Below are 13,845 nucleotides of genomic sequence, written 5' to 3' on the forward strand. Positions count from 1 at the left end.
TAGTATGCTTCCTTGTGGAACACCACAGCTCACTGGGAGGGGGGGGGGGGGGATAGAGTACCGTTTACCTCTACCATCTGTTATCTCCCCTCCAGGTAGGATTGCATCCAGCTCACTGATAAAACATTTCTTTTTAACAAGGCATTTGCCTAAATTATTCTTTTACTTTTACTTCTATTCATTTTATTATTATTATTATTATTATTATTATTATTATTATTATTATTATTATTATTATTATTATTATTATTATTATTATTATTATTATTATTATTATTATTATTATTATTATTATTATTATTATTATTATTATTATTTTATTTTATTTTTATGTTCTCCCATTTCATTGGTTGTTTTATTCATTTTAATTGTTTTTATTCATTTAACTTTTTATCTTTATCTCCTGTAGCACTTTGAGATTTTCACAAATATAAAGTGCGGTACAAATTGAATTTATTATTATTATTATTAAAACCAATTGCTTTTAGCTTGTCAATCAGACTGGAGTGATTGACAGTGTCAAAGGCCTTTTGCAGGTCCAGCATGACCATGCCGCAGTATTTACCCGCGTCCACGTCTTGTTTGATGTGGTTTTTTCCATGACTTTCGAGATGGAGGTAAGAATAGAAACAGGGCAGTAGTTGCCTGGGTCTAATTTGCTGCCTTTTTTGTGCAGGGGGGGGGTCACTCTCGCAATTTTGAAGTCTTTGGGGACATGTCCCTGTTTTATGGAGAGGTTTATTATGTGTGTGATGACTGGGGTGATGACGGCTGCTGAGTCTCTGAGGAATTTGGAGGGCATATTGTTGGAGGGCGCTAATGTTTGTGTGAGCTCTTCTGGTTCAGACCTTCTCGCAATGCTAGAATATAAACCTCATTTGGGTGTAAGATCTCACACAAAAATTGTATAGCCGCAAACATTCTGAGATTGTCTATGGAATAGCTCCACATTTGATATTAATTAAATTAAAATAAATTAAATAAAACATTTAATAAAATTAAAACTGAACTTTGAAGAAGATTAAATGAAAGTGGAAAGTCTTTATTCATTGCACACGTTGACAATGTCGTCATGTAGTGACACACAAATTTTTGGTCGCCGATGAAATGTTCCTCTCTGCGTTTGACTCATCCTGTCGTCCTTCGCCTCAAGGGCAGCCGGCAGCAGACATGGACTGCGGTGTGGGGCCGTGCCTGGGGACCAATCCAAGTGCTCCTGTCCATCTTCGTCAGGGACGCGACAGCATTAGCGATCTGTTCTGCATGTTTTTCCATTGGGTTTATCTTATCGGGAGGAAACCCTTGCGAGCACGGGGAGAACATGCAAACTCCACACAGAAACCCCCGGGAGATACCCCACCTGGGTACCTGGCAACGCGGCTACCTGGTCCCCAAGTGGGAATCGAAACCAGGACCTTCTAGCTGTGAGGCGACAGTGTTAACCACTACACCACCGTGCCGTGCACTACATATCCCAGTGACATCACGGATTGGAGGGTTCTCTCTCTGATTTCTATCTTTAGGAGAGAGTGGTGTGTGTTCACAAATACTGACAGCACTTTCCTGGTGCACAGGAAGAACATAATGTTAATTCTGAAAATGGGTGACATTCCTCTTCAATCATAGTCCAGACATACCATACACAGGCAGACTCCTCTCAGGTCCCTGCTGATGGAAATTATGTCATTTCCGGACCTCAAGGGATGTTTGCATTAGGCATTTCCATGCACTGCTAAATTTTCCTGTCCGTGTGTCCCGAGCATTTGCGTACATGCGTGCTGGTCAATAGGTTGGTGGATCGAAGAGCTGGTACACCTGCACTGTGAAAGGCAAAGGTCTGTCCGCACAGAGTATGGACCCTGCACTTCTAGACTATGAGAGCCCTTAGGCAGCACACTGCATACTCTCACTTTGACTAAGAGAGGGGGGACTCACAGAGTATGGACCCTGCACTTCTAGACTATGAGAGCCCTTAGGCAGCACACTGCATACTCTCACTTTGACTAAGAGAGGGCGGACTCACAGAGTATGGACCCTGCACTTCTAGACTATGAGAGCCCTTAGGCAGCACACTGCATACTCTCACTTTGACTAAGAGAGGGGGGACTCACAGAGTATGGACCCTGCACTTCTAGACTATGAGAGCCCCTAGGCAGCACACTGCATACTCTCCCTTTGACTAAGAGAGGGGGGACTCTCACAGAGTATGGACCCTGCACTTCTAGACTATGAGAGCCCCTAGGCCAGGGGTCGGCAACCTGCGGCTCCGAGGCCACATGCGGCTCTTTAGCCAATCAGCTGCGGCTCCCTGGCCCCAAAAAAAATAAATACAAAATATTAAATTTTTATTTTTATTTTATTTTGGAGATCGATGTCATACTGTGACACTGAAATGAAAAAATATTTCATCAACTAAGATATTTAGTCAACAAAAGGCTTACCTGTATTTTATAGATTTTCCACAAATAAGGGAAGGACTCTAATAGAGCTGCATAGTTCAGGGTTTTATTTCAAAATAGGTCTACAGATGCCAGTGTTTTTTCTCCTTTTCTGTGTTTTATTTCAAAGTAGGTCTACTACACATGGTAGTCTTTTTTCAAAGTGGACTACCTTTTATTTTATAAATGTTCCACAAATAAGGGAAGGACTCAAATATACCTGAATAGTTCAGGGTTTTATTTCAAAGTCGGTCTACAGACACCAGTGTTTTGTCTCCTCTTCTGTGTTTTATTTAAAAATAGGTCTACACAGCCAGTATTTTTTCTCCTCTTCATAAGAGTTTGAGGTTTTCCTTTGTTATAACAGGTAAAAACAGCAATAAAAAGTAGGGATGTCCGATATTATCGGCCTACCGATATTATCGGCCGATATCGGCATTAAAATGTGATATCGGAAAATATCGGTATCGGTTTTCAAAAAAGTAAGCAAGTAAGAACAAATTCTGATTTTATTTATTGTCAAAAGTATGCATAATGTTGTGTTCATTCCACAACAAGAGATATGTAATGCTTGGGGATATATAAAACGTTATACACTATGTTATCTTCATTTTAAGGGTAAATAGGTTGTGCGGCTCCTTGAGCATTTTATTTTGTGGGACGGGGGAAAAGTGGCTCTTTTGATAGTAAAGGTTGCTGACCCCTGCCCTAGGCAGCACACTGCTGGCCAACGGAGGGGAGACTCACAGTGGATCTCCGGAGCGTCTGCGGTCTCGTGGAAGTCGTCCTCTCGGTCCAGCTCGGAGTACTTGTCCAGGGAGTGCTTATGCATGAAGGACAGAACGTCCTGCAGGATGTCCATCTTCCTCAGGATCTTACACAGACCGTGCACACGCATGGCCTCCTCGTGTCGGATCACAGCACGCCGCAGGTGGGCTTTACCTACACACACCAGGGTTCCCACAGACATTGCAAAATGAAATTCAAGGACTTTCAAGTACTTTCCTAAGCACTATTTTTCATTTTAACCCTTTCACTGCCACACGACAGAAGGTTAACCCTTTACTATCACACAACCACCGGTCGCGGGTCTACCGGCTGTTGTGTGGCAGTGAAAGGGTTAACCTTCTGTGTTGTCGCAGTGAAAGGGTTAACCGTTTTGGTAGTGCGGCAGTGAAAGGGTTAAAAAGGCCATTTAAAAGGATACAATAATTTTATTTTATTTTTGTCATAATGAACATCACGTTTCATTGATCATACAGTATATACTTGATTCACATAGGCAATGACATTTGTTACTCAGGCTCTTCCATCTTATTCAATTTGTTTTCAAAGTATTCAGCATAATCAAAATAAGCAGTATAATCCGAGTACGCCTCATAAACAACCCAGGGGAGGAAAAATTATTACATTTCTTTTTTCTTTTTAAGGACATACACTTCACATACAATTCACTTTTAAATGGTGTTTTTATAGAAAAAAAAATGTATCCAATATGTATGGCTTAAAACCAATTTCCGACAATTAGTTACACTTTAAATAAAAGAAAATTCTATTTCTTGATTCAGAACAATTTTATCATGGATGAACAAAACTTTCAATGCGAATGGTTGATTTGAATTTCAAGGACTTTTTAAGCACCTTGTTAAATAATTGGCTGTTTTCAAGGAATTCCAGACCTTGACTTTTTTTTGTAAGCACTTCAAAGCACCTCAAGGACCTTGTGCGAACCCTGACGCGCGCACGCACACACACACGCACACACACACACTTTACATTCTGGTTTCTTTCTTAATTATCTTTTTTCCCCCTCCTTTTTTTCCGATTTTTCTCCTATCCCACTGTTAGTCGTTATGCCAATTCCCAACCCCCTTCCTGGTTGTTGCGCACCCCCCCCCCCCCCCCTACTGTTGGTCCGAGAGGCCGGAGACTGTCACATGCTTTCCTCCAACGCATGTGCAGCCAGCCGGCAGCCAGCCTGGCCGCGCAGATTCTCACTGGGAGAGTGTAACGTGTGGAAGGTCGCACTACCTCTCTCCAGATCCTACCCTCGCTGTGCAGGCGCCCCGACCAAACTGTGGGGGTCGCTGTCCACACCGCCCAGGACCCACCCACGGCTTCCCTCCCCCTAACTCAGCCAAACGAGTTAGTATAGCGATCAGCCCAAGCCAAGGCAATGCTGATTCTCCGGGAGTCGAGACTGCAGCCTCTTGCATTCTGGTTTCTTAAACTATGGGTCGGCACCCAGAACGGGTCGTGGGCCTTCTTCTGGTTGGTCCCCACATGACAAGATTAGTAATACTGTGTATGAATTAAGAGATTAATTCTGGAGCACATGGTTAATTTAACGATGTTATTGGTGCAAAAAACAGACGCAACATTTCTTCTGTGTCTTCAACATAATCCTCTAAACTTTCTAAAGGTTGACTCAGAAGAAGACACACTCTGTCACAAGGATGCCCAAGGATTCACCTCTTAATTAAGATTTCTTAATTAAGATCACTTAATCAAGACGACAAGTCTCATTTCTGAGAGGTGCCGGTTGTGCATTGCTGCAGTGGGTCAGGTTAAGGGTTATAAGCATGTAGTGATGGGGGTTAATGTTAGCGTAAGAATGAATATAGGTAATAGTCCCCCACAAGTATAGAAATAAAAACTGTGTGTGTGTGTTTGTACATATCTATTCACCTAGTTTCCTCCTCTCCTCTGGGTCTCGTAGCAGCTGGCTGAGTGCGGGTCCAACAGGAGCACTGACGTGGAACTGGAGGAAGGCCTTCTCCTCTTCCTCGTCCACCTCCACCTCAGTGGACTCTACACACAATAAGTCAAATGACTTCCCCTGTGCACAGACAAGTAAAACTAACCACCGTTTTAAAATAAAGATGTATAACATTTAATAGAAGAAGTCAATCAGGTGTCTTAGGGTTAGGGTCAGGGGTCTGAGTGGAGGTGGTTAGGGTTGAGGTCTGAGTGGTGGTGGTTAGGGTTGAGGTCAGGGGTCTGAGTGGAGGTGGTTAGGGTTGAGGTCTGAGTGGTGGTGGTTAGGGTTGAGGTCAGGGGTCAGAGTGGTGGTGGTCAGGGTTGAGGTCAGGGGTCTGAGTGGTGGTGGTTAGGGTTGAGGTCTGAGTGGTGGTGGTTAGGGTTGAGGTCAGAGTGGTGGTGGTCAGGGTTGAGGTCAGGGGTCAGAGTGGAGGTGGTTAGGGTTGAGGTCAGGGGTCAGAGTGGTGGTGGTTAGGGTTGAGGTCAGGGGTCAGAGTGGAGGTGGTTAGGGTTGAGGTCAGGGGTCAGAGTGGTGGTGGTTAGGGTTGAGGTCAGGGGTCAGAGTGGAGGTGGTTAGGGTTAGGGTCAGGGTTAGGTACTCTACTCACGGGTGTGGTCACAGAGGGCGACAGCGGCGTGGTAGTGGGAGAGAGCGCGGAAGTGTTCTGCTTTGACCTGAACCATGGAGGCCCAGGAGAACGGAACGTAGTCCTTCACCAGGGGCTGAGACATGGTCTGCTGCACTGAGGAGTACACGTCTGAGACCTGCAACACACACACAAATACTGGACTATGATTGGTTGAGGGGGCTTTCTAAGCAGAAAAACATTCTTTTTCAACCATATACCTGGCAAAAGTAATAAAAAAACAAACTGTTGTGCTGTTATATTTCGTATGGCATCGCTCCCGCTCTGAGCCTTACGAGATACTCTATATCGCCTGTGATACCTAATGTATCTCCCACGAACAAAAACACATGCACCCCACCTGTATGGGGCCCCGCCCCTTATGGTGGTACCACCCATATAATCATGACTCTGGTCATGACACACCCTTCCTCTATTTTCGTCCCAGCGTACTGGATGCTATGCACCATGCGAGCTAGCGGAGTGAAAAGATTAAGGAAGATTAATAATGTTGAGGGCTTACCGGAGGATTGTGTTTCCCTGGATTCTCCGGAGCTTGTTTCGACGACGCAGACCTATGCTGGTGGTTCCTCGGCTGACGGCGACGGACCGAGGAGCAGCGTGCAAGGTTTGGCTATCGGGTCGGCTTGTACAAAGGTGAGGTCTGTGTCAGTAGGCGTCGATGTCGGTGTTGGTCGTGCTGTGGAGTATGTTTCGGCACCAGGGCCGGGGCGGCTTGGCGATCGTTCCACTGTAGTGGGCGATGTCTTGGCGATCCTGGAACATGCTGTTGACGCTAATGCTACTGCTACTGCTAATGCTAATGCTACTGCTGCTTCTTCTGCTAACGCTGATGTTGACGCTGGAATGTCTGATAATCCCCGCCGCGGGATTCCGCTTTTCCCTCCTCTTGCCACCTTCATTGATGAAGGTCAGTCGGTGGTGGGTGTGGGGGGGTTCGCTGAGCTCTATTTACCTTTTTTGCGGGTGAAGGGGCTGACGACGGGGTGCAGCCCGGGGGTACCTTGGCTAAGTAGCCAGGTAGCTTCTTTGTTGTGCCCAGGCGGGGATGAACGACGTTCCGCCCGGCCGTTGCTTGATAGCATGTCGGCTCGGAGGGTGGCAGTATGGACGAATGAGTGGTATACTGCTGCAGGATGGCATTTAGCGGCGGCCAGTGTTGTGGCTCAGCTGGCTACTTTCCTATCCAAGATGGCGTCGGGTTGTAGGTCTTTGAGTCCAACCGACACTATGAACGTGATTCATGTTTGTGGTGTTATAGAGATCTTGACTCAGTCGCAAGCTATAACTGCGGGGAGGATTCGGATGCTATCGACTTTGGTTGTTAGGCATCTTTGGTTGGAGCAGTCTCCTCTTGGGGAAGAGGATAGGTTTTCTCTCCTCACGACTCCTTTTTCCACAGATAGTCTTTTTGGGCGTTCTGTGGAGGCGCAGGCGGTTTTTGATTCGGGTCCTACACCGCCTCACGCTGTGCAGCCAGGGGTGGGAGCACGGTCTCGTCAACGACTGTGGCGAGATCCTCGACAGGCGGCCATGTTTCCCCCGCCAGTGGTGCCCTGGTTGGAGGATCGACAGGGTTTCGCAAGGCCGACAGTCTTGGCGGCCGAGGGATCGGCCATTTTTGGTGATTTCGGGGTTGGTAAACCACCCCGTCGTCATTTTGCCGCGAGCAGCCCGCTCCCCGTTCGGTCCTCTCTCTGGTATCCCCAGAAGCGGGGCTTTGAGCGTTCTCCTTTGGCTGCGGGCCGCGAACCTTCTTTGAAGCGTATGCGGCCCCATTCTTCACTTCTCATGGAGACAGGGGCTGACACCCAGTTGATGGCTGAGCCTGGGTCTGTCCGTGGGAATGTTCCGTCGTCGCGTGGTTCCTACACCGCAGGTTGTGGGTGGGTGGAACCTGGTGTTGCAGCTGCCACTAGCTTCAGTGGTCAGCAGGGGGACTCGGTGCCTCTTCTGTTGAATGCTCAGCAGGGGTTACCCCGGCTTCGCCCTCGCCAGGCGGGGTATCGCGCTGTTGCCTCCCGCTCCCGTCAAACCGGCAGTGGTCTGCAAAGGAGAGGCTGGCGTGATTTGAGTGGTAGCAATATCACTGCAGGGCTTCGGCGTGTAGGAGCCCATGGGGTCCTCAGGCCTTGCGTGTCTGGCTGCGGAACGGCTCCTCAGCGTGTGCTGGAGGGGTGTTCAGGGGGTGAGTGTGTGTCCACAAGTTTGATGACCGCTCCTCCCGTATCAAACCGGCCCTTTCTGTCGGGGTCCCCCCTTGGGTGCTTTGCACGACGGGGGGGACCGGGCCAATTATCTGCTGTTCCTTGCGGCCCAGCGTCAGTTGACGGCGGGGGCGCTGTGGGATTATGTTCACATATGGCGACGGGAATGTCCCTTGAATCGGTGGATGAGGAGAACGTTAGAGGCGGGGCTGGTTTTGCAGTTTGCGCGACCCCATCCTCCGTTCTCAGGTTTGGTGCCGACCCTATTGTTAGGGTCGGGCGCGGTGACAGCCCTGGCCGACGAGATTCGATCTCTGTTGGCGAAGCAGGCCGTCGTTGTGGTCCCGAGAGAGGACGCAATGTCAGGCGTCTACTCCCGTTATTTTCTGGTGCCCAAGAAAACTGGGGGGGTCAGACCTATACTGAATCTGTCCATGTTCAATCGGTTGATTGTAGTGAGACCATTCAGGATGTTGACCGTCCGACTCCTTCTGCTTGCTGTCAGGAGGGGGGACTGGTTCACCTCCATAGACCTGAAGGATGCGTATTTTCACATACCCATTTTCCCTCCTCACAGGAAGTTCCTACGGTTCCTGTTTCAGGGCGTAGCGTACGAGTACCACAGAATGCCGTTCGGTTATTCTCTGGCTCCCCGCACATTCACCAAGTGCGTGGCGGCTGCTCTGGGGCCTTTACGTCGTCGGGGGATACGAGTTTTGTTCTATCTCGACGACATTCTGCTCCTCAGCCGTTCAGAGGAGGTTGCCAGGTCTCATACTCGACTGGTGGTGGAATTCCTCACCAGCCTGGGTTTTGCTGTGAATTGGAAGAAGAGTACCCCTCTTCCCAGTCAACAGGTGGAGTACTTGGGCTTGACATTGAGGTCGAAGCCCATGCTTGCGACCCTCTCGGAGCAGCGTCGGGGGGATCTCCGTCACGCGCTCGGGGGTTTCCGTCTGGGAGGGACGGTTACGGCGCTGCAGGTGATGCGTCTGCTGGGCCTTATGTCGGCGGCCCACACGGTGGTTCCTCTTGGCCTCCTCTTTATGAGGCGGATACAGAGGTGGTTTCTCTCTTTGAGAATAGATCCGGTGTGGGGCAAAGGGAGACGGTTGACGGTTCCTTTGTCGATATGGGGGGATCTCGCCCACTGGGGGAGGCTGGGTATCCTCTCCGCTGGGGTCCCCATGGGCAGCAGAGGCTCCCACGTCACGGTTTTCACCGACGCCTCTCTCACAGGTTGGGGAGGGGCGTTTCGGACCCACGCAGTGGGGGGCAGCTGGACGGGTCATGCCGACCCAGCTGTCCTGCATATCAATGTGTTGGAGTTGAAGGCGGTCCTCCTGGTCCTCAAACGGCTCGGCCACCTGGTGGTAGGCCAGCATGTTTTGATCAGGACGGACAATGTGACGGCGGCGGCGTATATCAACAGGCAGGGTGGGACTCGTTCCGCCCGCCTGCTCCGGGTGGCACGCGAACTGTTGCTATGGGCATCCCGCAGGCTGCGCAGTCTGCGGGCGCTCCACGTTCCTGGTACGGAAAATGTGGCGGCGGATATAATGTCTCGGGGCGGTCCTCGTCACGACGAGTGGGAACTCCGCCCCGACATAGTCAGACAGATCTGGGATCGGTTCGGGGAGGCCTCGGTAGATCTGTTTGCGTGCCGACGTTCTCACAAGTGCCCCTTGTGGTTCTCGCTCAGTCGAGCGGATCATCCCCCCTTGGGGGTGGATGCCTTCTCGACCTTTCCGTGGCCGCCCGGTCTTCTGTACGCCTTCCCTCCTGTACAGCTGTTGAGTCAGCTGTTGGAGCGGATACGGAGGGAGCGCAGGACGGTGATCCTGGTCGCGCCGGACCGGGGCACGTCAGTGTGGTTCCCGGTCTTAATCCAGCTTCTGGTCGCTCCTCCTTGGGTCATTCCGTGGTCAGCGACGGCCCTCTCGCAGCACAACGGAGTGCTTGTCCAGCCTCCGGTGTTGGGTCAACGCCTGGTGGTGTGGCTGGTGGGGGGGTGAGTCTGGAGAGGATGGATCCCGCAGTGGTTGATACCATCCGGTGTGCGCATGCTCCCTCCACTGTCGCGGTTTACGCGGGCAGGTGGCGTGCGTTCCAAGAATGGTGTAAGGGGGGGGGCTGGGACCCAGTCTCCTGCCCCCTGGATGCTGTTCTGGGTTATCTCCAGTCTCTCCTTGATAGTCTGTCGGCTTCGACAGTGAGGGTATATGCAGCAGCTATATCCTCCTATCATGAGGGATTTGAGGGGAATGTCTTGTTCAGCCACCCTCTTGTGAAGCGTTTCCTGCTTGGCGCTCGACGCGTTAAGCCGGTGCAACGCTCCTTGGCTCCGACTTGGGATCTTCAATTGGTCCTCGGTCGGTTGTCCTTGGCCCCGTTTGAGCCGCTCGAGCAGGCGCCGTTGGGACGGCTGTCTTTCAAGACCGCGTTCCTACTGGCTGTCACTTCCGCTAAACGCGTGGGTGAGCTCTGTGCTCTCTCGGTACGTCCAGAGTGCCTGTCTTTTCGGACCGATTGCGGTGCCACTCTGCGACCTAATCCTGCTTTCGTGCCTAAGAATATCCGGAGTTCCTTCCGCTCCCGGGATATTGTGGTTCAGGCTTTTCGTCCTCCTCCTCACACTAGTGAGTTAGATGCGGGCCTTCACCTGTCATGTCCAGTCCGTGCTTTGGGGTTTTACCTCAGCCGTACTCAGGACTTCAGGGTTACCGATCAGCTTTTTGTCTGTTACGGTGGGGCTCGTGCTGGTAAGGCACTGTCGAAGCAGCGCCTGTCCCATTGGTTGTGCGAGGGTATTGCCCTCTGCTACACGTTGGCTGGGCGGGATCCCCCTGGGGGCGTCAGGGCGCACTCCACTCGTGGGGTGGCTGCCTCTGCCGCTCTCCTGGGTGGGGCCTCGGTGGAGGACATCTGTGCTGCAGCTTCATGGTCCTCACCGGGCCCCTTTGTAAGGTTTTACCTCATGGACATGACCGGGGGTTCTGTCTCCCAGGCGGTTCTGGGGTCTGTGGCCTTTCCTGCTTCCCGTCCTTTGGTCGGGTAGCGGGAGTGTATGGGTATGGGCCGCAGTGTGTTGAGTCACACGTGGTTCCGCCTGTACGGTGTGTTCAAGGGGTTCTGGCTCCCTCTTGTTCGCATTCAGGTGGAGTTGTCTGCGCCCCCCCTTCGTTAGGAAGGATGGGGTGACAGGGCTCCCCGCACCCCTTGATGTGGGCTTACGGGTCCTCAGGGGGTACATCTGTCGGGTCTCGCACCCGCTCTTCCCCATTATCTCGTAAGGCTCAGAGCGGGAGCGATGCCATACGAAATATAACGATAGGTTATGTAGATAACCTAGTTATATTAGTATAGGCTAAGCTCCCGCTCTGCGCGCCCTGAGTCCCCTCTTGAGGGATCTTTTCCTGGGACGGGTTTTTGGCGAGGAAGGGTGTGTCATGACCAGAGTCATGATTATATGGGTGGTACCACCATAAGGGGCGGGGCCCCATACAGGTGGGGTGCATGTGTTTTTGTTCGTGGGAGATACATTAGGTATCACAGGCGATATAGAGTATCTCGTAAGGCTCAGAGCGGGAGCTTAGCCTATACTAATATAACTAGGTTATCTACATAACCTATCGTTAATATAACATACATTCTTTTTTTGTACAATAAAAGCAGCTCACTCATTACAGGCACAGAAACAGCCCATTGGGTACAGGACTGAAACAGAGCGGTATAGAGGCTGCTAGAATGAGAACAGGACTGAAACAGAGAGGTATAGAGGCTGCTAGAATGAGAACAGGGCTGAAACAGAGAGGTATAGAGGCTGCTATGAGAACAGGACTGAAACAGAGAGGTATAGAGGCTGCTATGAGAACAGGACTGAAACAGAGAGGTATAAAGGCTTCTAGAATGAGAACAGGACTGAAACAGAGAGGTATAGAGGCTGCTATGAGAACAGGACTGACACAGAGAGGTATAGAGGCTACTAGAATGAGAACAGGACTGAAACAGAGAGGTATAGAGGCTGCTAGAATGAGAACAGGACTGAAACAGAGAGGTATAGAGGCTGCTAGAATGAGAACAGGACTGAAACAGAGATGTATAGAGGCTTCTAGAATGAGAACAGGACTGAAACAGAGAGGTATAGAGGCTGCTATGAGAACAGGACTGACACAGAGAGGTATAGAGGCTTCTAGAATGAGAACAGGACTGACAGAGAGGTATAGAGGCTGCTAGAATGAGAACAGGGCTGAAACAGAGAGGTATAGAGGCTGCTATGAGAACAGGACTGAAACAGAGAGGTATAGAGGCTGCTATGAGAACAGGACTGAAACAGAGAGGTATAGAGGCTGCTATGAGAACAGGACTGACACAGATAGGTATAGAGGCTTCTAGAATGAGAACAGGACTGAAACAGAGAGGTATAGAGGCTGCTATGAGAACAGGACTGACACAGAGAGGTATAGAGGCTTCTAGAATGAGAACAGGACTGAAACAGAGAGGTATAGAGGCTGCTATGAGAACAGGACTGACACAGATAGGTATAGAGGCTTCTAGAATGAGAACAGGACTGAAACAGAGAGGTATAGAGGCTGATATGAGAACAGGACTGACACAGAGAGGTATAGAGGCTTCTAGAATGAGAACAGGACTGAAACAGAGAGGTATAGAGGCTGCTATGAGAACAAGACTGACACAGAGAGGTATAGAGGCTGCTAGAATGAGATCAGGACTGAAACAGAGGGGTGTAGAGGCTTCTAGAATGAGAACAGGACTGAAACAGAGAGGTATAGAGGCTGCTATGAGAACAAGACTGACACAGAGAGGTATAGAGGCTGCTATGAGAACAAGACTGACACAGAGAGGTATAGAGGCTGCTAGAATGAGATCAGGACTGAAACAGAGGGGTGTAGAGGCTGCTAGAATGCATAATCGGAAAACATGTTTAGGGGACCTCAAAGACCTATATTAACTGGTTGAAAAGGACTAAAATATGTCCCCTTTGAAGGGTTAATTAAGGAAGCTCAGATAGTGAACACTGAGCTCCACATCGTGTGTATTGAGCTATACTGTACTGTATCCATTCTGCAATCTGTTAATTAAAATGTTCAATCAATCAATCAATCACAGACACACAACACGACATGCCCAGACACGCATGATATGCCTCGACGCCACAGTGCTGCTCACCCGCGCCGCCTCCTGCGCCAGACGGAGCTGTGAGGTGAAGTGCGTGTCCTGCGCGCTGAGCGTGACTCGCTCGAAGACGCACTCCTGCACCTGGGCGATCATCAGCCGCGCCAGCATGGTCAGAGAGGGGCCACTCATGTCCAGGCTGGGTGCGTTGGAGAAGTTCTCCTTCAGGTAGTGAAACGCACCTGGATGTACACACGCCCAAATCACACAAGCGCACAGGCACACACACACACATGTTTATCAAAATGTTTACATTATAATACATGTAGTGGTGGTGGTTAGGTATAGAGGCTGCTAGAATGAGAACAGGACTGAAACAGAGAGGTATAGAGACTACTAGGATGAGAACAGGACTGAAACAGAGAGGTATAGAGGCTGCTAGAATGAGAACAGGACTGAAACAGAGAGGTATAGAGACTACTAGGATGAGAACAGGACTGAAACAGAGGTATAGAGGCTGCTAGAATGAGAACAGGACTGAAACAGAGGTATAGAGGCTGCTAGAATGAGAACAGGACTGAAACAGAGGTATAGAGGCTGCTAGAATGAGAACAGGACTGAAACAGAGAGGTATAGAGGCTGCTAGAATGAGAACAG

At 49.9% G+C, this 13,845-nt stretch overlaps 1 protein-coding gene across 1 annotated transcript in view; it reads right to left on the minus strand.

The window, feature by feature from the left end:
• The window catches only part of rhpn1 (rhophilin, Rho GTPase binding protein 1), a gene marked incomplete at its 5' end in the record, with an annotated part of 72,802 nt that overhangs the window by 6,082 nt on the left and 52,875 nt on the right, over nucleotides 1-13,845 (minus strand). Inside the window, 4 exon segments of the mRNA XM_084308378.1 lie at nucleotides 3,186-3,380; nucleotides 5,127-5,249; nucleotides 5,807-5,963; nucleotides 13,243-13,430. Of these exon segments, the coding sequence (XP_084164504.1) occupies nucleotides 3,186-3,380; nucleotides 5,127-5,249; nucleotides 5,807-5,963; nucleotides 13,243-13,430 (663 nt within the window).

This window comes from Notolepis coatsorum (assembly GCF_963971535.1).
Source record: "Notolepis coatsorum genome assembly, chromosome: 2".
Lineage (NCBI taxonomy): Eukaryota > Metazoa > Chordata > Actinopteri > Aulopiformes > Paralepididae > Notolepis > Notolepis coatsorum.